Source organism: Nomascus leucogenys, chromosome 15 (assembly GCF_006542625.1).
Source record: "Nomascus leucogenys isolate Asia chromosome 15, Asia_NLE_v1, whole genome shotgun sequence".
Taxonomy (NCBI): Eukaryota; Metazoa; Chordata; class Mammalia; order Primates; family Hylobatidae; genus Nomascus; species Nomascus leucogenys.
Genome location: NC_044395.1, coordinates 19,604,165 through 19,628,854, shown reverse-complemented (window position 1 = coordinate 19,628,854; position 24,690 = coordinate 19,604,165). Strand labels below are relative to the sequence as shown.

General features: G+C 38.5%; 1 protein-coding gene across 5 annotated transcripts in view; it reads right to left on the bottom strand.

The window, feature by feature from the left end:
- Window positions 1–24,690, bottom strand: part of CADM1 (cell adhesion molecule 1) — a 333,775-nt gene that overhangs the window by 40,892 nt on the left and 268,193 nt on the right. For all 5 annotated transcript variants that reach the window (XM_004090551.3, XM_004090550.3, XM_003253177.3 and 2 more), the window contains exons 3-7: window positions 24,036–24,188; window positions 16,860–16,997; window positions 14,618–14,776; window positions 3,391–3,490; window positions 104–276 (exon numbers count right to left, since the gene is read on the bottom strand). In XM_004090551.3, coding sequence (XP_004090599.2) covers window positions 104–276; window positions 3,391–3,490; window positions 14,618–14,776; window positions 16,860–16,997; window positions 24,036–24,188 — 723 coding nt within the window. The remainder of the gene's footprint in view (window positions 1–103; window positions 277–3,390; window positions 3,491–14,617; window positions 14,777–16,859; window positions 16,998–24,035; window positions 24,189–24,690) is intronic.

Genomic DNA, 24,690 nt, shown 5'->3' with positions numbered 1-24,690 from the left:
TGGTTTTTGATTTTCAACTTGACCAAAAGCTTTGGGAGTAAATCACAAGTAGCAGCTCCATGTGACTGACTCTAGTAGAAGAGCATTTTATCTTCTCACGTACCGTATACATACAGCATATAATCCGAGTGAGCTTTCCCCACTACGTTTGAAGCTTCACAGCGGTATGTACCATTATCTGTTTTGTTTAGGTTATTGATGAACAGGTTGGGCCCAGACAGTACGGCGTGCTGAGGCATTTCATCATCGACTCTCACCCAAGTTACCATCACAGGCCTGCAGGGGGAAGGGGAGGAAGACAAGTCACATTATCATTTCCCATTGCATCAAACTGCTCACCCACGCATTAAATGAATCACATGCAGGGTGACACAATTAATGAGGATCTACTGGAGATATTTTAAGTTCACAGAATTACAACTGTGAAGTCTCCAAAAATCTGTTTGGTATACAATTTTTTTTCTTTTAAACATGATCAGGTGTTGAACAACTTTGAACAGACCACAAGCAGGAGTCTCATTATTTCCAATTCATCTTCGACAAATCAACAAATAAAACAGTGTGCCCTATTTTTATGCCCTGCTGTGCGGTTTCACACCAATTCAGGCAGGACAGAGCTCACCCATTGTTAACATCTCATTAATTAGGAAAGAAATCAAGTTCTTGGCTAGTGATACATGCATTCATCTGATGGTTACTAACACACCAAGACTTGTTTAGAAGCCTCTTGTGATATTTAAATGGATTTTGAGTTTCACCAAAAGGAATGGACTTTTATATATGAATAGTGCTTTTCCTGGGCCTCTGTTTGAAAAACCACCTTTGATTCTGGAAAGATGTAATCATTTCCTCTTCCCTTTAACCCCTCCCCATAACCTGCCTCCCCCTATCCAGAATGCCACTCCTGTCTCTGATGCCCTAGTCCACCATGTCTACCTGTTCCTTGGCAAATTGCTTTCTTTACTGGCTCTCCAAGGCCTGCATATTGCGAGAACTTTCCCTGTGTGTGCACCTGCAGTCCCCCAAGCTCGTGGGTAGGGTTCTCAGGCTAATCACCACGGAATGCATTCCACATGGATCCCTTAGGGCCCAGGGCATTTGCTCATCAGAGACAAGTTTGTTTTAGTGATTTAAAGTGCCACATTTGTATCCATCAGGAAAAAGCAAATTTCATAAGATTTGCCAAAGCTAAAAATGCATACACACCAAGTATCATTTGAAAACTTCCATTCTTCAAGGCGCTTCCCTTGACCTCCTATAAAGTTGAGGCCAGTTAGAATTGTGCCTGAAAACTTTCATTTTGAAGGAAGGACAACAGAGATCCAGCGCACAAGTGACTTCCTTCCAGTTCCTACAGCTGCCTCTAGGAGCAGTGACACGACAAGAGACCCATGCTTAATGACGAACGGATCCTCAAGTTAGCCCTGTCAAGTAGCATTCCAATTTTCAAATGGGATGTGAAGTTACAATTTTTCTTTAATTACACATGGGTTTGTCATCACAACCCAGTAAATTATTTAAAAATTAGTACTGCATATGTCCTCCTTGTAGGCAATGGCAAATGGGCCTGCCTGGCAATCAGACCTAATGTCCTGCTGCTTGACAGCTGAAACGATCAGTAGGGGTAAGTGCTGAGAATATTCACAACATTTAATGGCAAGTTAAATTACCATTTTTATTGTATGCAATTTCTTGAGAAAATAAATAGGTCATATGCTAGAAGGGATAGTAGTAATGTGAGCTTGCTCACACAACCATATACTAGTTCCTATTTGAAAGGAACAAACAAATCCCTTCTCTGGCATAAATGTCCTGAAGGAAACATGTAATTTACTGTCCCCGTGGCACATTCAATTGAACGCAGTACCTTCTTCAGGGGAAAAATACAAAAACAAAGTATAGGTTAGCAAGCCATAGACTGTAACTGTGGTTAATGTGGCCGAGCACGGGTATTGCAAGCGGCAAGAGGCCTCTGAGAATTTTTTTTTCTTCCTCCATTAGATTATTTTGGAAGAAAGCTGCTAATTAGGGAATAATTCAAACTGTTTACAAAAAGAAAGATCTGAATCTTTGGCAGTGCTCAAAAGAGAAAAAGATCACTCTGCTGAAGCTTGAAGCATTCAAAACCAAATAACTTGGGAACACCAGAGGGAAAGTGAAACTGAACCAAGACCACTTTCCACCTCCTAAAGGTCATTTAAAACTCCACATGGTTAGCACAGAGGGAAGGAAATTCCAGCACATGGAGAGGTAAGCACAAAGATAGGGAGGGCTGAAATGAGAAGAGAGAACCAACAGCAGCCAGAGCCCCCTTTGGCTTTCTGGTCTCTTGTCATAGATCACTCCTTAGGTAAAATAGGGAGGCTTCTTTCCAGAGATATCTGGGGAAGCTTTGTTAAGATGCTCTGAATTCTTTATATGAAAACTGTGATGATGCTGGCTAGCAAAACTCTTTGAGGGAAAAAAAAAATCATACTACGGGGACAGCAGAGGGAGCTCAATGCTGTTTTTTGTTGGGTACCGCTAAAGTTTGAGTGTCCTTAATCCCAACATTGACCTATTATTCCATTTCATGAATCCTCAACTTGTTTTATTCCCCTAAGAAACAGTTAAAAACAATCTTTACTAGAAACACAAAAGAAGTGTCCCCTGCCCACTAAGTAAACTGAATAATAGTTAAAGTGGTACCACTGTGTGGCTTTTTTTGTTCTATTAGTGATGATATATGTAGTTCCTCTAATTCACTTTGGATCATTTCACAGGGCAACTCAAGTGGCTCCTTTATACTTTCAATAAAATAAGAGTCTTAGTTGTTTCTTCTTTTTCTCTTATGAAGTGGCATATATATCCTCCTTAAGAAAAGTTCCTGAGCTTTTCCTTACTAACAAAAATATTTCTGGGAGTCAAGTATGAATGACACTTTCCTTTGAGGGAAGAAGATGCAAAATTAAAGGTAGGGCAAATTCATTTGCCTACAGCTGGCCCTAAACATAGCAGCTTAACGTAAGTCTTAAAACCATCTTTCTAGCAGCTTAGACATTAACACAAAAGGTGGCAGATATATCATTAGATTGTAGGGACACCAAGAATTTATTAGGATTATTTTTGTGTGTGAGAGAGAAAATAGTCCTGACAATCATGTTGATGATAATAAAATAGAATTAGCTGAGATTTCAATCTTAGTGGGCATTTAATTTTTCTCCCAGTCCTGACCATTAAGAACTATGGATATTTATTTCCCCTCTCACTGAATATTCTTTAGTTCCTGAAAAACCATCCATCCTTTGCAGCAGGAGACAGGTGACAGGCCAAGGACTGGTGAATGCACATGTCTGTGTTGTGACATTTACTGCGCATGACCCTCTGCCAACCTTGGCCTTCAGAACTTACTGGGGCTTCCCGATGGCTTCACATGTTAACTCAAGCGCGTCCCCTTCCCGGGTTAGGCCTTGTAGAGGATAAGTCATCTGAATATGCACTTGAGGCTTATCTGTGTGACAACAACACAAAGTATAATGTTTAGCAAATGATATCATCAGGCAAAATCAGACTCACACACTGCCTCAAAACCACAGTACCAGCACTTACTCTCTCCCATCCGATGCCTTCAGTAACACCCTTCTAATTAGTTGGTAATCCTGGCATTTGCTCAAATTAAATTGACTAATAACTCTAAGGAGTGAACCGCAAATAGATAAGAGACTCATAAGCCAACTGCGTCACATCAAACATTTCCTGTGAAATACATTTTGTTACACTGAAGTTTATCTCCAAACTCACTCAAGCTAAAGGAAACTCATTTGCCTTCATGCTGAGGTGAAGCCATAGATATTTGTGGTGCTCAGAATTGATACATTTTATCATATATCATATATTACTATGTGACAATATGTTGTGACGCTGCATGTTAATAAGTTTGCCTCTTCTATGTTCTTGTTTTCAAATGGGAAAGGCAGAACTTCTGAATTCCACTCAAATGACTTTAAGAAAAAACAACTGGGACATTTTGGGAGCCCTCCCAGTGAAAACTCTTTGACATCTCAGTGTAAACATTAAAAAGAAAAAATACTGACATTTACTCAGGATCTACTCTCCTAGGAACCATCATTGGTGGTAGAATAAGCCTAGTTTTAGGGATGGGAACTCTGGTACCCACAGACTGAAGTAGCTCATCCAAGATCATAGAGAGAGAGACAGCCCAGTAAGTGTACGTTGGGATAGATTTCTGATTCATAAGTGCATTTCCAATGGCAATCCATAATTAAAGCCAGGTATAGCTTCCTAATGAAGTGAGGTACTTAGGAAGGAGATACAAGTATTCTTATTTCCACCAGCTACTTAAAACTGTATTTGTCAGCATGGGGATATGGCTATGAGGGCTGAATAATGGAAGGTCCAGGGAATAGGGAGGGAAGCTACAGAAGTTGGAATGAACATAGATACATATACATTAACAAATAAAATCTGAATGGAATTAGGAGATTTTTTTTTTCTGTGCTGAACTAACAAGCTATTAATCCCTAAATCAGTTTTCTCATTTAATTCTGTGGCTCTGTAAATGCACATTTTTGGAAATGTACCCAAGAGTAATAAATGTGAGAGGGCAAGACATCGGTTGGCTAAAAGGTCAAAACAATTACCATAGTTTTACTTTCTCAGACAATCATACCACCTAAACAACAGCCCCTTGGCCTTTTACAAGCTGTGGTTATCTCATTAACATTCATCCTATGGAATAAGGGAGAAGATAGAAATATTAAGGCAAGGCTCAACCAATCTCATCCTGTACACAGCTATATAAGCTGCACAAGGAAGTCCTCACCAGGGATGGCTGCTTTCTAGACGCATTCTTATAGTCTCTTTCCTATCAGAAATCTTTCTCTCATGTCTCTAAAAATTACATGACATTCAAAACCTTTTAAGAGAGCCCCCTTGTTCACCCACCAGTGTGCACTGCATACTGTGAATTGGTAGTGCTTTCTGAGAAGCTAAGTCTCTTGCCAGAGAACGTAAAGTTAACAAGCCCAGAAGCTCCAGCTGACCCTTGCAAGTTAGACAGTTCTATTCTCGGACACGTTGGCAAAGAAAATGTTTAAGAGCAAAATGGTGTTGAGGTTTCCAGATACTGATAACTGGGTCGGGAAGGCAGTCATCGAAGAAAAGCAGAAATGCTTGTAAAGGATAAACAGGATGACCTTGAACCAGCACTGGGTGGTTCAAGAGCTCCTGGGCATCCCCTTTTAGAGACAGAGGCCACATATTAGGCTAACTACAACCGCTGGGCATCAGGTGTGGGTTTATTGTTTCTGGCTGTGCAACACACACACACACACACACTAGTTAGTGAAGTTTAGTTTTTAAAAAAGATACAAAAAAATGAAAGAAGGTTATCACACTGGACACACAGAAAACAAAAGACCTGCTACCTCATAGTTCATACCCAGAAACAGCAGCACTTTATATAGAGTTCCGAGTTAGGGGACCTCTATCATTCTTACCCATGAACCGTTCTGGGTGAGGCTAAATTTAAAGCCCAAAATTTGGGCTGAAATGTAACATCTGCTTATAGGTTAATCTCTGATCTACGGAAAGGCTACATTTTTCGTGCACTGCTGACTTTGGCCATTAATTAAGAAGAAGCAGAATGCTTGCTGGCCTATGTGGAAGGATTTTGTTTTTCTTCTTTTTTCCTTAATGTAATTTACAAGCAAACAGAGAGGGCATATTTTTCAGCACAGTGCACTAAGGATTTTACATGCTCAACTTCCATCAATAATAAGACAGTGTTGAAAAACTTAATCCACCCTGCTTCTTCAGTAGCACTGAGTTTTAGTTAAATGCTTTTTTATGTTCCTAATGAGCTGTTTATCAGTTGTCAATTATTCACATAAATTAGGAAGAACAAGCTAAGGATTTGTTATACCTGAAATTTATTTTAAAAACCATTTACTAAATCATAGAAAATACACCTTCAGTTTTGATAACTGATTTTCCCAATTTACTCTTTAAGTTCTGGAGAAACATCTACTATCTACTTATGGCTACAGCTGCCACAGTTACCGTAATAGCTGGCTGAAAAGGTAAGCATTAGTCTTGCTTGCATTATACAGAAAAATGTTCCCCTCTGTTGACACATGCAGTATTTATAGGCATATTATCTGACCACGGGCAGATGAGCTATCCTCTCGCCCAGTCTAGGAATCAAATATTATAGAAGGTCTATGTGCCGAGATCTATCCCTGAGTGATGGAAACTTAAAAAGAAATTCTGTTCCCCTTTCTTTGTCCTGAAAGAGAAACTTAAGCATTCTCAACAGGTGGAATAGAAACCCTGGGATTCCACTGGCACCTCTAGAACTAAGGGACATAAAATTTTCCATTGAAGAGCCTAACTACGATATGAATATGTCAAAATACCGAACAATCCAGATGGCTGACTGACTAGCCCAGAGCTCATCATTTATATTTTAATTATGTTCATAAATCAAATGTTATAACCCACCAAACCTTTTTCTGAAACAGAACCAGCCTCCAAGATTTATTTTTAAGTAATGAGGTAAAGCCTAGTACATTTTCTGGGGGATCATTTTACGCCTCGGTTGGTGTTGTAAGGCACGAGGCCAAAAGCCAGATGATACTTTCTACCCAAGTGCAATAACTGCCCAGAAATGTATCACTCAGAATGGCTTAATGTCATTATAAAATGGAACTGCTATATAAAAATAAGAAAAATAGTTAGGTCTGTACACTTAAAGAACATTACAGTTATAGACATGGCATCACCAACAGCCAATCAATTAGGTCGAGGGATCTGAGGTTTTCATAATACACTGTAAATTTTTTTAAACCCCGTAAAAGACATTTAGCAAGACTGCTATAGCAGACAAAATTTGTTCATTAGTCGAAGTTGCACAGAGGGTTAAATACCAGGAGGCTTTAGGTCACACTACAGTAGCAACCAATTAAAAAAAAATATTAGAAAGACATTCTGATTTGATGAGACTTTCTTTAAATGTACTTTGCTCTCTCTATAAAGGGAAAAAATATATAAAAGGAAACTCTTAAAGAGGTTGGAATGGGTTGCTGGCAGATTACAATTGATTTCATGCCAGTCTGACCTTGCACCACATTCTGTGATCTTTTCAGAAGATGAAACTCAAGATTCTGAACCTGTATTTCAGTTTCCTATGTAAATGAAAAGACACAGTCTCCTCTGTAGGTCCAAATGCTAATGTATCAGGTCTTTGCATTCGTTTATTTAGAAAAAGGTACTTTGCAGTTTCTTCATGACTGGGATAGCAGAGAGGAGCAGAGCTGAGTCAATGGAAAAGGCATCCTGATACCCTGGCAGGAGACAGGCCAGTGGGAGACCTATTATCCCTGGAGTTCCCACAACCTTCCCTCTGTTCCTGAGAATTTCTAAATTAGGAAATGCAGGTGTCATATTTTCTTTGATGTGCTCAGTGCAACCAGGTCCAGGGGCTTGAGTGCAAATCTATTTCTGCAACTGCATTTGGGACACAGGCTCTTCTTCATGTTTCTTACTTAGATTTCACCCAATATTCTGAAACACCAGGGAGTATGGGGATTTGATGCTTGTGGATTACGTGCTAATTGTTTCAAGTCCTACCAGGGAGAACTCAAGGGCATCATGAGCACAGATGATATCAGAATGTCTGGGTAGCGGGTCTGGGTCAGCCCCTGTGCATTCAAGTGAGGAAGCATTGACTGAAGAGTCTTTGTCAATCATGGAGGATTATTGGAGTTTGGAGTAGAACGACAATGCAAAGATTAACCTGAGATTTGGTGGGTGTTAGAAGCTGTTTGAGCCCAAAGCAAGAATCAACCCGTACAATATGCCTGTCTAAATTGTTGGGGGAGGACAGCTTTGCAACCAAAGGAGGGCAATGTCTAGCAATGCCAGGTGACTGGGATTGGTGAATGAACGGAGTCACATAGAGCTCTCAGAGGAGTTAAAGAGAACATCTTGCAAAAGATTTGCTTTCTATTGTCATAATACATTCATGAGTAATTTTCACTGCCATTTATTTTGTTTGTTTGCAAGGTGAAGAACCTCCTGCTGTTACATCTGTTGTTATGAATCATAGTACTGAAACTGGGCTTCTTGAAGAGGGCTGAACTATTGTGAGTGGGATGAGTCAAATCTGGTGGGACTGACGTAAGACCAATACCACAGTAGAAAGCAATTTTCTCTTGCTGAGACTTTCAGGTAGGTTTGTGGGTATTAGAATTACTGTTTACAAAAAAGAATCAAATTTGATCCCATGGTGGGGTGGCAGAAAGCTTTGTTCCCAGTGTTTTTTAAATGGGGGTACACACTCACAGAATATTCTTCCATGTCTTGGAAGCAATTCTCATCATTTGTAAGCAAACACTGGGCAAGAAAATCCCTATAGCAAGATTTTCTGTACAAGAATGTTCCCTCTGTAACAAGAGAGGGTTTTTGTTTTGTTTTGTTTTGTTTTGTTTCTTGAAGTCTTGGTAACTAGAACGGTGCCAGGGACTGGCACACAGTAAGCATTCAAGACATAGTTGCTGGATGAATGAATGAAGGAATAAGTGAATGAGACAGTGAAGAAATATTGGGTCATGGACTTCTCCTTCCACCTTTACTACTGAATAAAAAATAAATAAAATCAGATTACGAGTTCCTGTTAGTCCTCATCACAGAATATAATTGTGTTTTTCTTTTGGAAGGTCAATCCAGCCCCCCAAATCGGAGGTTCAGCCCAGGTGTTCTGCTTTACATATTTCCACTTCACTACACATTTATTTAGCACTTCCGATGTGTCTCTAAGTGGTGTCTTACAGGAAATCAGAAAGGATGTTGTTTGACCATCCCTTTTAGATTTTTAGATGCCAGCTTCACAACTATTTAACCTTCCACAGAATCAAAATTTGACCTTGAGTTAAAAACCATTACGTGAAGTATGTACATTAGAAGACTGGTTTCACTATGTAAGTATTCAATGTCCACAGCCACACAGACACATCTTTGACAAATACATTAAGGTCAGTGAGATGAGAGGAGGTGGTTCTTAGTATAACAGGCTTCTTTCTGCAGGGTATGCATTCAGAAGGCAGGTATAAAGGCAAAGGCTTTTCCCTTAAGGGTCATTCCAGTCTTGCTCACGATGTATTTGCCCAACACTCACTCTTTGTATTTTGAATACTGGTTACTCAGCCTCTTGACACTTTTGGTACTGCAGATTGTATCACTAACAATCTATAGTCCTTATAATATCAGGAACTTGGAACAAACACTACTCTGTGTTAACCACAAAGAAATAATAGGTTAAAAAATTAGCTTCAATCGGGGTTCATTCCTTGATTATTTCTCATAAGGAATCATAAATACTAAAATAACCTCCCTGAAACTCAATTGACTGCTTTAAAAAAAAAAATAAAAGGGAGAGTGGGAGGAAGAGTGTATTCCATTTAAAAAGAGAGAGAGAGAGAGAGAGAGAGACTGGAGATCAGAGAGAAACAGGCCAAATCTGAAAACGCCAGTATTATGCTTTGAAGAATACAACCTGGAAACAGAATTGATGAGGGAGAGGATTTGATATAGAAGCTGCTCTTGGAAACTAAGTGTTATCTTCCACTCCAAATAGGAAAGATTTTCTGATTTCCAGGTTTTCCTCTCTCCTTCACTGCAGGGCACTATCAATACCAGAGAAACATTTATTTTGGCACAGATAAAGAACAGGTTTTGATCATCTCCTCAATGCCCAATTTTCCTCCAGTTGAGGGAATGAAAGAAAAAAAAATCCACCCTTCTCTGGACCTTGGATGAACAGGGCTATGGATTTATAAAATACCTAGCTACATTCAGTCAATAAAACTCATTGTGAAAATGATGCCCACGTACACGATTAACTGTCAGATGATAATCAGAGCAGGCATGGCATTCGAACACCCAATTCTAGAGTCTTTGTTTTCATTCTTCCTTTCAAAACTCATCTCTGAGTTTTCTTTCTTTTTTTCAAATATGCACAAACACAAAACCCTCACAAAATGAGGATTTTTTGCCAAACATTTTAAAGAGCAAGGCTATGATGGGTGAGAGCAGAAGCCACATAGCAGTAATTCAAGAGCTTCATATTCACCCCAGTCTAGAGGAAGGCTTTCCTCCCTTGCGCAAAGCAATCTGAATTCCATACTGAGGGTCACAGCTTTTCTTTGAATTCCCAGCTTATGTCGCTATGTGTTGCCACCTTGATGCTATTTAGACAGTTTTCTCTTAACGCTCAGACAGTGAACTGTTCCCGTTTAAACAGGCTTTTATTTGACAAGAGTACATTCCCTCAGATCTGAAGCTCTACTAACCGTGCTACAATTGTATCACGCTCTGCTATAATCAACCATGTTGTGAATTTGGGCACCACCACCTGTACAGACATTCGCAAGAAAAAAATGCACGGAAAGATTTTAGGGTCATATAGCTCGGAACATTAAAAAGCAAAACTGTTCTCTGCATAACATCTAAGGAAAGAGAGCTTTGAGCTTTTCCAGCTTGGGAGCATAATTATTTTCTGTTTTAAACATTTAACTGTGTGCTGCTGCTATACCCTTGCTGAGTCTCAGAATGAAAGCTAGAAAACTAAGAGACCTACTGTTATGTTCTTCATTCCCAGCAACGTTCCTATGAGAAAACCTTATTAATGAGCTTGCAAACGAGCACCCAACAGGGAAATGTCACAAACAAGAGCGGCTAATGCCCCAGAAAATCAAATAACTGAACACTTGGCTGATTGTGGTGCCTTTCATATTTATAATAAAAAAAGGGGGGGGGACTTTAATTCACTGATTCTGAAGGGGTCAACACCTTGCTGAACAAAACAACTCATTTATTTATGTTCAGAAATCTCCAGATGATAAATTACATTGATGTTAATCACTGCAATGCATACTACACAATTAATATCTGTACTCACCGAAAACTTAAGGATTATTAAAAGTATGACAGCATACACATCTGGCTGATTTTTCACATAATTGGGCACAACAATTTCTCCTGGTATCACAAATAAGGGTCCTAACAAACAAACACTGCAAAATCCTGGTTCAATTAATTAGGACTTAAATCCACAAGACAAAAGCAATTCCAAGTCGTAGCTCAAGCCTTGTCTTCTATGCAGTATGGTAGCACTCCATTTTAAGGACAGAAGTGCAACACTTCCCTTCTTTTTATCCCTCCTCTCTTTTTTCCCTGTCTTATTTAAAGTAAAATATTTAATGACATATAATGCAGGTTTTCATTATTTCCTTTTTAATAGTATTTTTAAAAAATTGCTTCATGTAGAATTCAAATCCATGATCTGTCATTTAACCCTGTTCATGTCCTGGTTAACATCCATTCATCTTAGACGGGGATAAAGAGAGGTTTCCATAAACGTTCATGGAGTAAAATCAGCCAGGCTTAAACAAGTGAGCATATTTAATAGTAATGATATCAGATTAGATTTGCCCCCAAGGTAGCCTTATTTACCTGGAGTAAACTCTGAGGTCCATGAATGGGATCAGTATTTCCTAGTGATAATCTATTGTTTCTCACCAAGAACATAAGAAATCTTTTTAGGTGGCAAAGGACATTGAAAAAAATTAGTTGTACATTTATTTTAAAGCTTATTAGACACTATATGTAACAAATTAAATGTGTAATTTAATAGATATTTTTACATAGGCCCTGGTTAGGTTAAAGCGATAAAGTGACTTAAAGAAAAATTCTAAATCAGGTAGAAATACAGATGATGCATGAACGTGGCCAATTTGTGAAAGTGGTCCTCAAATAACTGAATTTAGGAAAACCCTGAGGGGTAAATGGACTCCTTAGATTGTAAGTAGAATATGCCGAATATGTGATTGTCTTCATCTTTTCCAGGTCTATAGCTATCAAAGGGTTTTTAAAGGGGCCAATGATCCCCAAAAGGTTAAGAACTGCTGACTTCAAGGGCATGAGTCAACATTAAAATCCAGGTGCAATGTTACTCCTCACAGGCATCCAAAATAATTCAACCTCCATGCAGAGTGGCCACTGAATAAATTATTCTAGGAATCTCATGTATTCGAGCGTCTCTTCTTTCCTCATGGTCATCAAAATATGGTGCTACTTGTCTGCAGAGAGAGGACAGCTGTGGGGGGCACTGGAGTTGAGCCATCAACAGCACTGGGCAATGACTGATCAGACTTCAGGGCCCAGTGACTGAGTGCTTCAGGCATTTGAGGAATGAAACTTTTTGTTACTGCATAGCTGCTAGTGTTCAAGGAGAGTAAAGCTGGTAGGAAATGATGTAGAGAATTCCAATTGTGTTTGAAGAAGATACGAAAGGAATTCCTGGCTGACTCTGCAAAGTTCTCAGTAGTGCTCTAGGAGTGGAGGGTAGTGAACTTTCTTGAGCACAGAGAGCCTTACTTAAGATATCAAACCAGATGCAAAGTACCATTCAGGTTAATATAATGCATTGTAATTATCTTAGCTTCCCTTTATACAAAAGTACTTTTCCTTATGTATATTCCAAAAAGTGGAATAAAGGCTAAAATATTTGTATGATTTTCTTGGATAAAAAACAGAGTCTCCCACAAAAAGGTGCCATATTACAGTTTAAAATGATCAATTGGTGCATCCTTGTTTTTGGAGGGCATTAGAGTCACTTTCCTGCAATTAAAGGCTAGCAGTACTTTGTTAGATTGAAGTCAAGTGGATTCAGATGTGGAGCTGTATTCCTTGTCTTAGAATCTACAGATTATGGAAACCAAGGCTTATAAGGATCATTATCAAATTTTCCAAGGAGTAGGAGGTGTAGCACTTGAAATATTTTGCATTTGGGAGTGAGGGTAATTTGGTAGGTGGGTGGGACTATATTCTATTTAAAAGATATTCTGGGAAAATACTGAAAGAGTTTAGGGGTGGAAACTGGGTGAATATCTACTCAGGATGTACAAAGGAGCTAATGTATTATTAAAGCTAATGGGCCCCAACAAGGAAAGTTAATGGATATTAAGTTTGCTTAAATGAATTACATATTAACAAAGACACAAGAAACCTACTATCTGCTAATTTAGATAATATCTGATCATTTCTGTTTTCCCATTATAGGGACATTATACCACAATAGTTTTAGTGATACGAAAATTATAAGCATGATGCCCATAATGAAGCTTTGTAATGAAGCAGATTAAATGAATTAAGGAGGAAACCCTGCATTATGTAATGTTAAATTGAGCCAAGCTCACGGAGTTAAGAAAAGGTTGGAATGGGATGGTTTCTTAGAAGCAACTTTTTATAACTTTCCCTGCCTTCCCATTTTGCTCAGATCATTTAGACAAATAATAGGGCTTGTATGGAGTCGAATGGTGGCTCCCAAAGATAAGTCCATGTTCTAACCCTTGGAATCTGTGACTGCAGCTGAATTTGGAAAAAAGGTCTTTACAGATGAAATCAGCTTAAGGATCTCAAGATGAGGCCATTCTGGATTATCTGGGTGAGCCCTACATCCAATGACAAGTGTCCTCAGAAAAACATACAGAGGAGAGACCCACAGAGGAGAGGGGAAGGTCATGTGATGATGAAGGCAGAGAATGGAGTGGCAAAGCCACAAGTTAAGGAGCTCCTAGGACTCCCAGAGCTGGAAAAGTCAATGAATGATCCATCCCTAGAGTCTTTGTGGGGGAGGGGGGAGGGGGTGTGGTCCTGCCAAAACCTTGATTTTGGACTTCTGGCCTCCAGAGTTGTAAGGAAAGAAGTTTCTGCTATTTTAAGCTACCAAGTTTGTGGCAGTTTGTTATGGCAGCCCTAGGAAATTAATCCAATGATTCACAAAGGGTAAAGCTTTTCCTTTATCAGACATCCAATCACTGCCATCCCAACCAAACTCTGGTAACATTTCACTATGCATACTCAAAGATCACCTTGATTTTTCAGAAGCCAAATACAAAGTGAGAAGCTGGCTACTTAGCCACAATCTTGGCATAAGAATGGCTTTGTGCAGAAAAAGACTTTTTCCTCTTAAGCAGAAGGGTCCAGAGGAGAAGATGAGGACAACATATTCAGTCTACAGGGCATGGTAAGGAGAAAACCTCACTCACTACGATCTAGCTTTTATTGATGAAGCCATCAAGATTGCGGCAATGATCCCAAAGAGTCGACTTTTCAACTCATTGCTATAATTTAAGCTAAAATAGAGGAGGACATGCCATTTAAAACAAAATGCTGACGTAGAATGGGAAAAAAATCCCTTCTATACAAACTTCAGTACTTATGATGGGATTAAAAAAGGGGGAAAATTACCCTAGATTTTGCAGTTGGCATAGAAATGATGACAGTCTATATGCAAAGAAATTAATTAAGTCACGGTCAGAGCAGATTGAAATCATTTCAGTTTTACCTTTGGGTTCAATGTAGCATTTTCAAATCCTCATTGGCACTTTGTAATACGGCAGTACAATATCTCAACAAAAATAATCCTTTATTTTTCTAGCAAAAATAAGAATTCTATGTATACTATATAAAATGAATGCATTGAATAAATGGCTTCTGAAGAGTTTCTATGTAATTGCAACTCTACGCCCTTAGAATAAGATACCGGGGTACTCACACTGTACTTCTAGATACCGCTGGGTCTGCAGGTTTCCAGTGACCGCAGGGTGCTCCACCTGGCAGATCACTGGGACCCCATCGTCCTCCTTGTGCACCTTCAGCATCAGCTGACTGGTCACAGTGTACATGTCTGACCACTCTTCCACCTCCGATTTGCCTGGGAAACAGAAAATGTACCGAGACACCAGAGTTGGGTGAATTTCCATCAGTTTGTTTTTATGTCCCCCTCTCTGTCCTCTAACCCCAACATTGCTATTTTAACAAATATGATGGCAGTTACTTGGGATGAGTGTAACCTGTAGATAGTTACCTGATAAAATGTTTATTTCCTTAATTTACGACTTTTCAACCTGGCAGCATAGTATTTAAGATATACTTCAAGTCCAAATACCATACACTATTTTTACTGAAATATATTATGTATGGTTTTTCTATCTTAAAACCTCCCAGAAAAAGACAGCTGAAAGTTGAAACATTTTGACATCTGACTGCTCAAGGTATTCAGGAGGAGAAAAAAAAAAAAATGTTTTTCACCCCTATAACCATCTGAACTTGAAATATCGACTAGGCTGTCATGCCATTTAGAAATTCTAGGATATTATCCAAATCCCCTAAGTAATTCAACACGCAGTAGAGTTACAAACAACCCCCTTTGCCTACTCCCATCATCAACAATTAAGAGAGAAAGTAACTAAATGGATTTACATAATTGAAATTGTAATTGAAATGTTTACACTCTGAGACTTTTGGAAGACCACAAAAATGCAGTGGCAGTGGGCTAGAGCAAAGTAAGATACAGGGCTTGGGGCCAGATGGGAGACACGTCCAAGAACACCCAGAAAAGGAGGGAGGAGGCTTCCGGATGGAATGAATAGGCCAAGGCAGTCCCTTCCTGAACTCAGCACTCCCAGGAACATGGCACACCATTAACTTTCTTTTAATGTTTTGTACTTATCGGTACACATTTAATGGCTGAATTCACTTAGACAGAAAAGCAGAGAGGAAATGAGAAACTCCTTCCTTCCAAAACCATACCTAGGAAATAGGAGATTAAAACAGAACAAGCTTCTTGAAACTTAAGCTGTTATATATAGATTTATCTGCTTCCAGATATAGATTTCTATATCCTCTTTCTAAAAGGGCTGATTCTTTTCTTTCTCACGCTCTTTATTTATTTAACAAGCACATATACAGCACTTACTTTGGCCCGAGTATTAGCGAAATACTTTACAACTATTCACTCATTTCATCTTCATAAAAATTCCATAAAGTATGTAATATGATTATCCCTATTTTAGAGGAAACTGAAGCATGCCACTAGCATTTCTGTCAAACAATTAGAGGAGTTCAGCCCCTAAGACCTTTGTGCAGGGTACTACCTGCAGGGTAACTTTGAAAAGGAAGGAATCTCAATGCAGAAATACATGTGGAATTTAAGATTACTGGCAAAAAATGGTCAGATAGGGTATAGGCTGTCTCCTTTATCTGATGAAACACCTGAGGTGGCAGGTATTTGAGGATCCAGGACCCAAACCCGGGATGGCCCAGTACAGAGGTAAAGGTGATCAGAAAGGGGCTAAAGGAGCTGCCTTGTACTGTCATCACAAAATCACAGACTGCATAAGAACAGGCTGGTGAATTGGGCAACTGAATCACAAATTTCACAATAAAGGTGGTCCCTGTAAATTCACAATTAAGATGAAATTGTTAGTCCACTTAGTGCAACCATTCTCGTAGGAAAGCATATAGTCAACACAGTCGATAGTGCAATAGATGTCAGAATGACTTGGAATTTACCATACGAAAGAGTGTTAAACATTTTTTTAAATGTATACCCTGAAAATGTGGGGTTCTGATCCCCTCTAGGTCTCTGCAAAAGACAGGGTAAAAGCAATTAGAATTGAAGGTACAGACAGAGACAGCCCGAGCTCAGGAGACAGCCCTCATGAAAATTTTTCCTAGCCTAAAGAGTTCTAGTTTACAGTTTTAGTTCTTTCTGGGCATCTGAGTAGAGCGACAGCTATCACCATGAACCCTCAAACAGCAGAATGAGGACACGGATTAGAACAATAAAATGCTTTTATGCTTTGGCCTCAGACATATTTAGTAATTGATTATAAACCATATCTAAATGAATACTTTTGTTTCATGGGCATGTTTTGTATTTGTCCTTGATTTTCACAAAGGCATGCCTGCTGGAATCAACTAACTACTTCACTGTGGGGCAATCTGCAGCTTACCTTTTAGCTCCGTGTTCCCTTTGAACCACCTGATAGTCGTGGCTGGCTTGCTGGCCATAGCAGTGCAGTTGACTTCAATCTCCTCACCTTCCACCGCAGTGTCTTTCTGGATATCGATCATCAGATTACGTGGTGGGACTACAAATTAAACATACGTGCTGTATAAACACAGAATAAATTTTTGCATTGTTGCTATCAAAAAGGAGAAAAACAGTAGACATTCCTGACGGGAATTTAAATCATCACAAGAGGGGAAAAAGAAATACAAAGTAATCATCAAATAAAGTGAGTTATGCAAAATCAGTTAATTTAGAATTTCTATCCTAAATTTATGTTATAAAATAATCAGTGTGGCTGGGCACGATGGCTCACATTTGTAATCCCAGAACTTTGGGAGGCTGAGGCAGGTGGATCACCCAAGTTCAGCAGTTTGAGATCAGCCTGACCAACACGGAGAAACCCCGTCTCTATTAAAAATACAAAATTAGCGGGGCGTGGTGGCACATGCCTGTAATCCCAGCTACTTGGGAGGCTGAGGCAGGAGAATCGCTTGAACCCAGGAGGCGGAGGTTACAGTGAGTCGAGATCACACCGTTGCACTCCAGCCTGGGCAACAAAAGCGCAACTCCATCTCAAAAATAAAAATAATAATAATAACCAATGTCTCACTCTTATCACTGAGCATATTATATCAATATAGATTTTAGTCACCAGTCATTCAAAAATTAACCAGAAAGTAGATATAAAAGAGGAGTACCTACTACTGAAACGATCATCCTTACCAGGAAACCCCCAAAAGCAGTATTTCTCCTTGAACTCAACTCTTGAATTTCAATCTTCAAATGAAAGATTCCAAAGTCAACGGGCAAAGATAAAAATCTTTGTGTCCCTTAAAAGAATCACTCACCATAAAATGCACAGAAAAATTGTGTCTCAAACCAGTTTCATGTAATTAAAATAATTCATAGAGATCCAGATGTAATCATAACCTCTGATGGATAATGTAGTAATAAAATCCTTTGGAATATGAAGATGCAGTAATATAAGAAATGCCAATTAGTTTGCAGCAATTTTCCATATTCTGAATTCCAGTGCTCCAGATTTTGGAAACCAAAGATGAGAGAGACTCTTAAGTGCTTATAAGTAGATTTACATATCAGAATTAAAACCACCCTTCTGTAAGCATATTAACCATATATGTGATAAAATGGTCAAAATAACGGATTGGGGAGTTAAAATACTGATAAAATGGTCAAAATAACGGATTGGGGAGTTAAAATACTATCAAATCAAGAGTGTGCAGTGTGATAGTGATGGTGACAATGATGATGATGATGATAATATATCTTTTATGAAACTGAGTTGACAGTGAAACTTCATATGCAACCTTACCTCAGGACTGAGCCTGTTGAAATAAAAATCAGTAAGAATACTGAATTCAGTACAGTGAATCTAAGAATATGTGTCCTGACCACCATGAATAAGCAAAGACAGTTCCGAGACTTATGATTAATAAGTTTCTCAACTCAGAAGAGAAACAAGAAATTAAATATGTATAAACATGCCATCCTGATGATCAAGTTGAATAATAAATCTCTGATACTGCTTCAATAAATTATGGGATTAAACCATGTATTTGGGATTTCCAACTGTTCTAGTCCACAATGTGAAAATTCTGCCCACAGGAAGACTTTTACACTGAATTGGAGCAATTGAAAATTCCTATAGAGAATGATAGAAAAGTAAAAGTAAAATGACTTGTTGCACATACTTCCTTAGCAAGATAATGTTTGGTGGTGTTGGTGGTGGGGGGTGTAATGAGTACAGCCAAAGGATCCCTCTTCTTTGTTTCCCGTGTACAAGGAAAACAACATATTTGCTCAAATGGATGTGTTGCTAATATGATATGGCCCAAATGAGTAGTTAAACATGGCAAAGAACTACCTTAGTTTACATTTTAAGAAAAAGTAAACAAAAAGATAATTTAACATCTAATTTAGAGTTTCACATCTGCTAGCATTTTATGAGACACAGAAAGGCTTTAACAGAAGAAATGGAATGACTTCAACTAGCTGTATCTTTCACATAGTTTATACATGCTAGATGATAGTCAGGTAGGTTAAAGATTTTCATCACACATACCTAGATGGTTGATAGGGGATACACGGAGAGACTAGATGTTTAGGACTAATAAATACTACTCCATTCTGAGTGCAGTATTATAGGAATTTTTTTACATGCTATTGTGAGATCAAACGTCAGAGGAAAAGCCTAAAGAAAATAAGACCTTAAAGAGTGCTATAAGAAAAAATGAAAAGGAAACAACTAAGGTGTAACAAATATAGGAGTGTCTTCTCAACAAATGAAGGAATGAAAGTAAAAAAAAAAAAAAAAAACCTTTCCAGGTCCACGAAAAAATAAGAGTGATGAAAATAATTTTTCATGTTGAAATATGCAGTGGTTCCTAATGAGAACCGTAATGGAGCAATGTAACCGATGGGATAGGACCTTAGGAAGGTGGCTCTCTTAGTATGTGACAAAGAGGGCAAATGGCCAAAGCCACTGGCAACCTGGGAAATCCCTAGGGAATGGGGCAGATCAGATCCCACTTTATCTGTATAAATTTGGGAGCAACACTTTGATGCTCCCTCTGTGGAAACATGGGAATCTTCTTGATGCGACAGTCCAGCAGTTGTTAAAAGACTCCTCTATGTATCTCTGTTGAGTCTTAGTGGAATCTAATTAGCCTCACACATACTCAGATAGTTGTTTCCTGTGTTCCTGGATACCTTTCCTTTATTCTCTTGGTTTTCATGCTGAGCCTGGAAACCCCTTGTCTCTGCTTACCCCAAGCTTCTCCTAACCTTCACTACCCATTCATCTTCAATGATATTTCTCGGTGGAAAGTCTTTATTGCCTCCATTTGGTTAATAAAGATGAGGGTGTATTCCTTCCACATTATCAATAATGTCTGCTGGTCCAAAGTAAGGAAATGAAAAGGGACAGGTACAGATAAGGATCAAGGAAAATTCACCAATGTCTCCTCCAGCTTTCGTTTGGGGGCTGAGAGCCTGACAGGCAGCTAGGTCCTCATCTGGATTATTTGTTGTTTGGCATTATCCAAACAATTGCAACGGATATATTCTACTCTATAACTCTTCAGAGTGAGTTCCTGAACCAGTGCTAGTTCCTAGGATCATATGCCCAAAGAGCTGACATCATCTTCAACTTTATGGCCAAGGTAAAAATGTGGAAAACTTCAAAAGCATTAGAAAATGCGCCCAGTGTTGCAGTGGCTCACGCCTGTAATCCCAGCACTTTGGGAGGCAGAGGTGGGTGGACCACCTGGGGTCAGGAGTTTGAGACCAGCCTGGCCAACATGGTGAAATCCTGTCTCTACCAAAAATACAAAAATTAGCCAGGTGAGGTGGTGGGCACTTGTAGTTCCAACTACTCAGGAGGCTGAGGGAGGAAAATCACTTGAACCCAGGAGGGGGTTCCAACTACTCAGGAGGCGGAGGTTGCATTGAGTCAAGATCACGCCATTACACTCCAGCCTGGGCGACAGAGGGAGACTCCATCTCAAAAAAAAGAAAAAAAAATGTGCCCAGTGTAGAAAAATAAAGGGCTTATTTATTGTTGGGCTCACCATCCTGTGAAATCACTGAATGATTTTTTTTTCCAAGCCCGTAAATAGTTTTCTCAAGATTGTGACCAGTATTTCTGATCTTAGCTAAGGTTAGAAGAAGAAATAGGCATGTATACTGGAGTTGTTTGGTTTATAAAATAAAATCTGATAATGTGAATCATAATAGTTTAGTGATATGTTACAAAGCTGACTTTGCTCAGTTTTTTTTTTTTTAAGAGCAAGAAAGCTTTCAAAAATATAAATGAGGTGATTTAAACCTGTTTTTCTGGGAAAAAAAAAGGGTTGGACAAGAAAATCTTAAAACTTATTTTGGTCTATTAATTCTACCCTGTTTTTCCTTTAGCTTCATAATGTCTACTCTAATACAAAAGGTTAGTAAAGTATAAAAATCCATTTATAAGAAAAATGAATTAAAACTGCTGCTAACCAGAGAATATACTTACGCATGGTCCACTAAACAGGCACATTTAGTAAAAACTGCCTGCAGCCATTAATGAAAATAACCAAAGATACTTCTAAGGAGGTGCATATAGATGAAAACCTGAATGAAAATCACTTAGAGGGAAATACCAGAAAACAGTAATGAAATGTCAAGGTTCTTTTAGCTAACCTCAAATCTATAAGAGTGCTAATTATAAACATTACGCCTACAACATTTAACAAAAATCAGCAATATCAAGATGAGTCACATTAATTACAACAAAAGAGGAGTCTTAAAGCTGATCAGTATGTGAAATCTCACTCTAAGACCCTTTAAAATAATTAGGTTCTCCTGTTCCTGGAATCTTAAGAACGAACACTAATCTTAGAAGGACAGGACTGTGATAATATTAGCTACTATTATCAGCAACTATATTAATCTTAAAGAAGTGTATTCTCTGTCTCATTCATCTCCTCTTACGAATAGTAGTATAAAGAGAGTCCTACGGTATGTTCTGGAGAAAGAAACAAAATCGTCACAAGTGGAAGGAGTGAATGAATATCCTTAAAGGCACCAAATGCATACAAAATATCATAGGAGAGTCTTCAGATTTTACATGGATAAGATCATAAGCATAATAGTAACTACAGAATAGCATAGACAACAGTAACAAGTACCTATCTCCATATCTTATAGTTACGCTGAAGTTTTTACTGAATGCATCAAATAACTAACAGACACATGCACTAAAATGAGCATCTTCAACCTATCAAGAAGTTTGACAGCTGTGTAAGTACACATGGAGTCCTTTTCAGAGAACTGCAGATAGCAACGAAGATGCTAATGTCATTCTTCATTCATTGTAATATCTGAAAACTCTAAACCTTATGAGAAAGGTTTGGATATACGAGTATCAGTGGAAATTGACAGATTTTGGAAAATGAAAGACTCAAACACTGATGACAACAATTTTACTCTGTCAAGGAATCCTAGAGTAAATTAAATGGAAAGAATATTAAGTGAATGAATAATATCTACAGAAAGAACATCTACTACTTTTCATGCTTGAAAGTGCTACTTTCAAGTACATTTAAGTTAATACTTCTATAAAATACAAGTAGGAACTTATTACTTCTAGAATAATCAGACCTCCAAAAGGATTACAGGCATAATGCCTCTCAAAATTCTAGTGCTGGCACACTGGCTCCCACGCACATGGTGTATTCAGAGCCAAACCGATCTAAAGCAGTTGTTTTGAGAATAAATGTATCAGGCACCAGAAAATGACAGGCAGTAGTAACTGCTTGCCAATGGCTAGATATACTCCTGAAAACAAAAGATGTGTGCCCTTAGGAAAAAAAAAAAATCTTAAAACAAAAGCATTCGGTATTTAACTGAAAACAACCTAGACTGGAAGACACAAAGGTTGTAATTGTAAAACAGAACTGTAAGGTTTATTCTGAATTCTAAGATTTTTGGTTCTTATTGAGCGCTTTGTAACCCAGGCAAGATGTCTAACGTCTGTTATTATCATTTTACTTCTGTGGAAACAACATATAAATACGTAAAGGTATGTGTAGTAAAATACTCTGAAAATTCAAAATGCCATAAATAGATTTTATGACTGTCACTTTTGTGGAAATGCCATAAACAATGATGAGTCAAAGGGTGGATGAGTGGATGGTCAATTTGAAGTCTATGCTGCTAATGACTTACTCCAATAAGCAAAGAGCATTTTCAAGTACTCTGATACAAGCAGACAGACAGAAAACTTCAAATTTATGCTTGCAAATTTGGTACATCTGCAAAATACCAAAATAGTCATCCCAGCAAAACCTCCCAGGCTTACTATTTCTACAGGTCTAATCTGGATTGAGACCACAATAGTGACAAATATGATTATCTGACAGCCATCTATCATTAAACACAGACCAGATTAGAAATTGTATGGACAGGTTTTAAACACAACTTTCTAAAATCAATACTCCTCTTGTCAAAAACATATATGTGAGCATTAGGGTTACGTTTTAGCTTAATGAATAAAAAAATTTTCCCTTCTACAGCTGTGTTGAAGTAAAGTAATGAGGCAGCAGCTCAATATGTACATCCATAAATACATATATGTGCACACATACCAAGCAAAAATGTCCTTCATATTTATCTTTCCTCTTTAATCTTCATATCATTACACTGAAAAGCTGCAGTCTGCCGCCTCAAATAGACTTTGATTCATCATCTTCCCGAAGGTGTAAATCAGAGATCTTGCCTCATGCTATAGTGTATGTCCTTGAAAATTCAGCTTCAAGAATCCAAATCAGCTGGTGTTATGCAGTAGAGTAAGCTTGTCTAAAGGTGACTAATTCAGACCACCTTCAACATAGAAATATCTGCTGACTATATTAAAATATAAACATGGAAACCTGGCCACTGGGATTTTGCTGAAACTCACAATCTGGTGATCATAAATGAAGACACTCAGCTCACTGGAGGTGTACCTAGCAGCCTGTCAACAGTTCTTTGCTTATTATCATTACAGTGCTCTTAACTCTTCTATGTCCAATGACTGCAATTTGTGGCAAAGTTTATGTTCATGGAGTATGATTTTTACAGCATAATCTAGAGTATAAGCAATAAACAAGGCCATGAGTCAAGCCAATGAAAAGGAGATCAACAATATTAAAATGAGGATGTAACTCAGAAGGAAAAATCATTACATGGATTTCATAACTGAGCTCTGCCACGGGGTATAGATTTGGTAGTCCATCTCCCCTTCTCCCACACACAAGGAAGAAAAAAATCCCAGCAGTTAGAAGCAATAACATTTCATGTGGTGAGTGATTCATTTGAGGGCTCTAAATTCTCTTGATCTTTGCTTCTGAAGCTTGAGGGCTGAAACCCAAGAGCAGGTGGAATCTATAAAGACTGCTGATTGCCATTCCTTAGAGCATTTGGTAAAATAGGCTATTTTTAAAATTCAGCAAGATGGGCGGTGATTCTTCCTGAAACAAGTTTGAACAGGAGAATTCACCATTAACCTTTTCCTTGCTGCTGTAAAAGGTCCATCCCTATTCCATTTCCCCAGGTAAGCCCCACATGCATTTCTTACCCAGGACTGTGATGGTGGTGTAACTTTCCTGTGGGGGATCGGTGTAGAGCTGGCAAAAGTATCTTCCTTCATCAGAAATTGAGACGTTTGTCAATGATACTTTGAGCTCACTGCTAGAAAAATTCAGCAACTGAAACCTGCTGTCCTTCAAAGCTGTGAAACAAAACATAGAATTAGTGATTGTAAGAAGGTGGACGGACAGTCTATTTTCCTTAATTATTTATTAAATCTTGCTGTAACTGGTACTTCTTGACTTACTATTTTGGGTGTTTGCAGTAACTTCATGTAGACAAATAACCCTGTCCAAAGGAAGCTTATGCATATGAGTGCATGTGTGAGTGTGTGTGTATGTGTGTGTGCATATATATATATATATATATATATATATATATATGCACACACACCCAGCTACACACCCTTCTACCTTGGCACAATTCCAAATGCTGTCAGTTTTCAGCACTTATTCATACATGTTTTCAGGTTTTCTACTAGAGATAGACAAAAAGAAAACAAAGGGAAAAAGCAGGTCAAGAGTCCCCTGAAGCAGGGACTGCCAGGGCCCCCTAGCCTTTGGGCACTGGAAGTTCAGGGACTAGGGCCTACAGCCTTTTAAAATGCCTCAAAAATTGTAAGTAAGGCCTTCAAAAAACAAGGG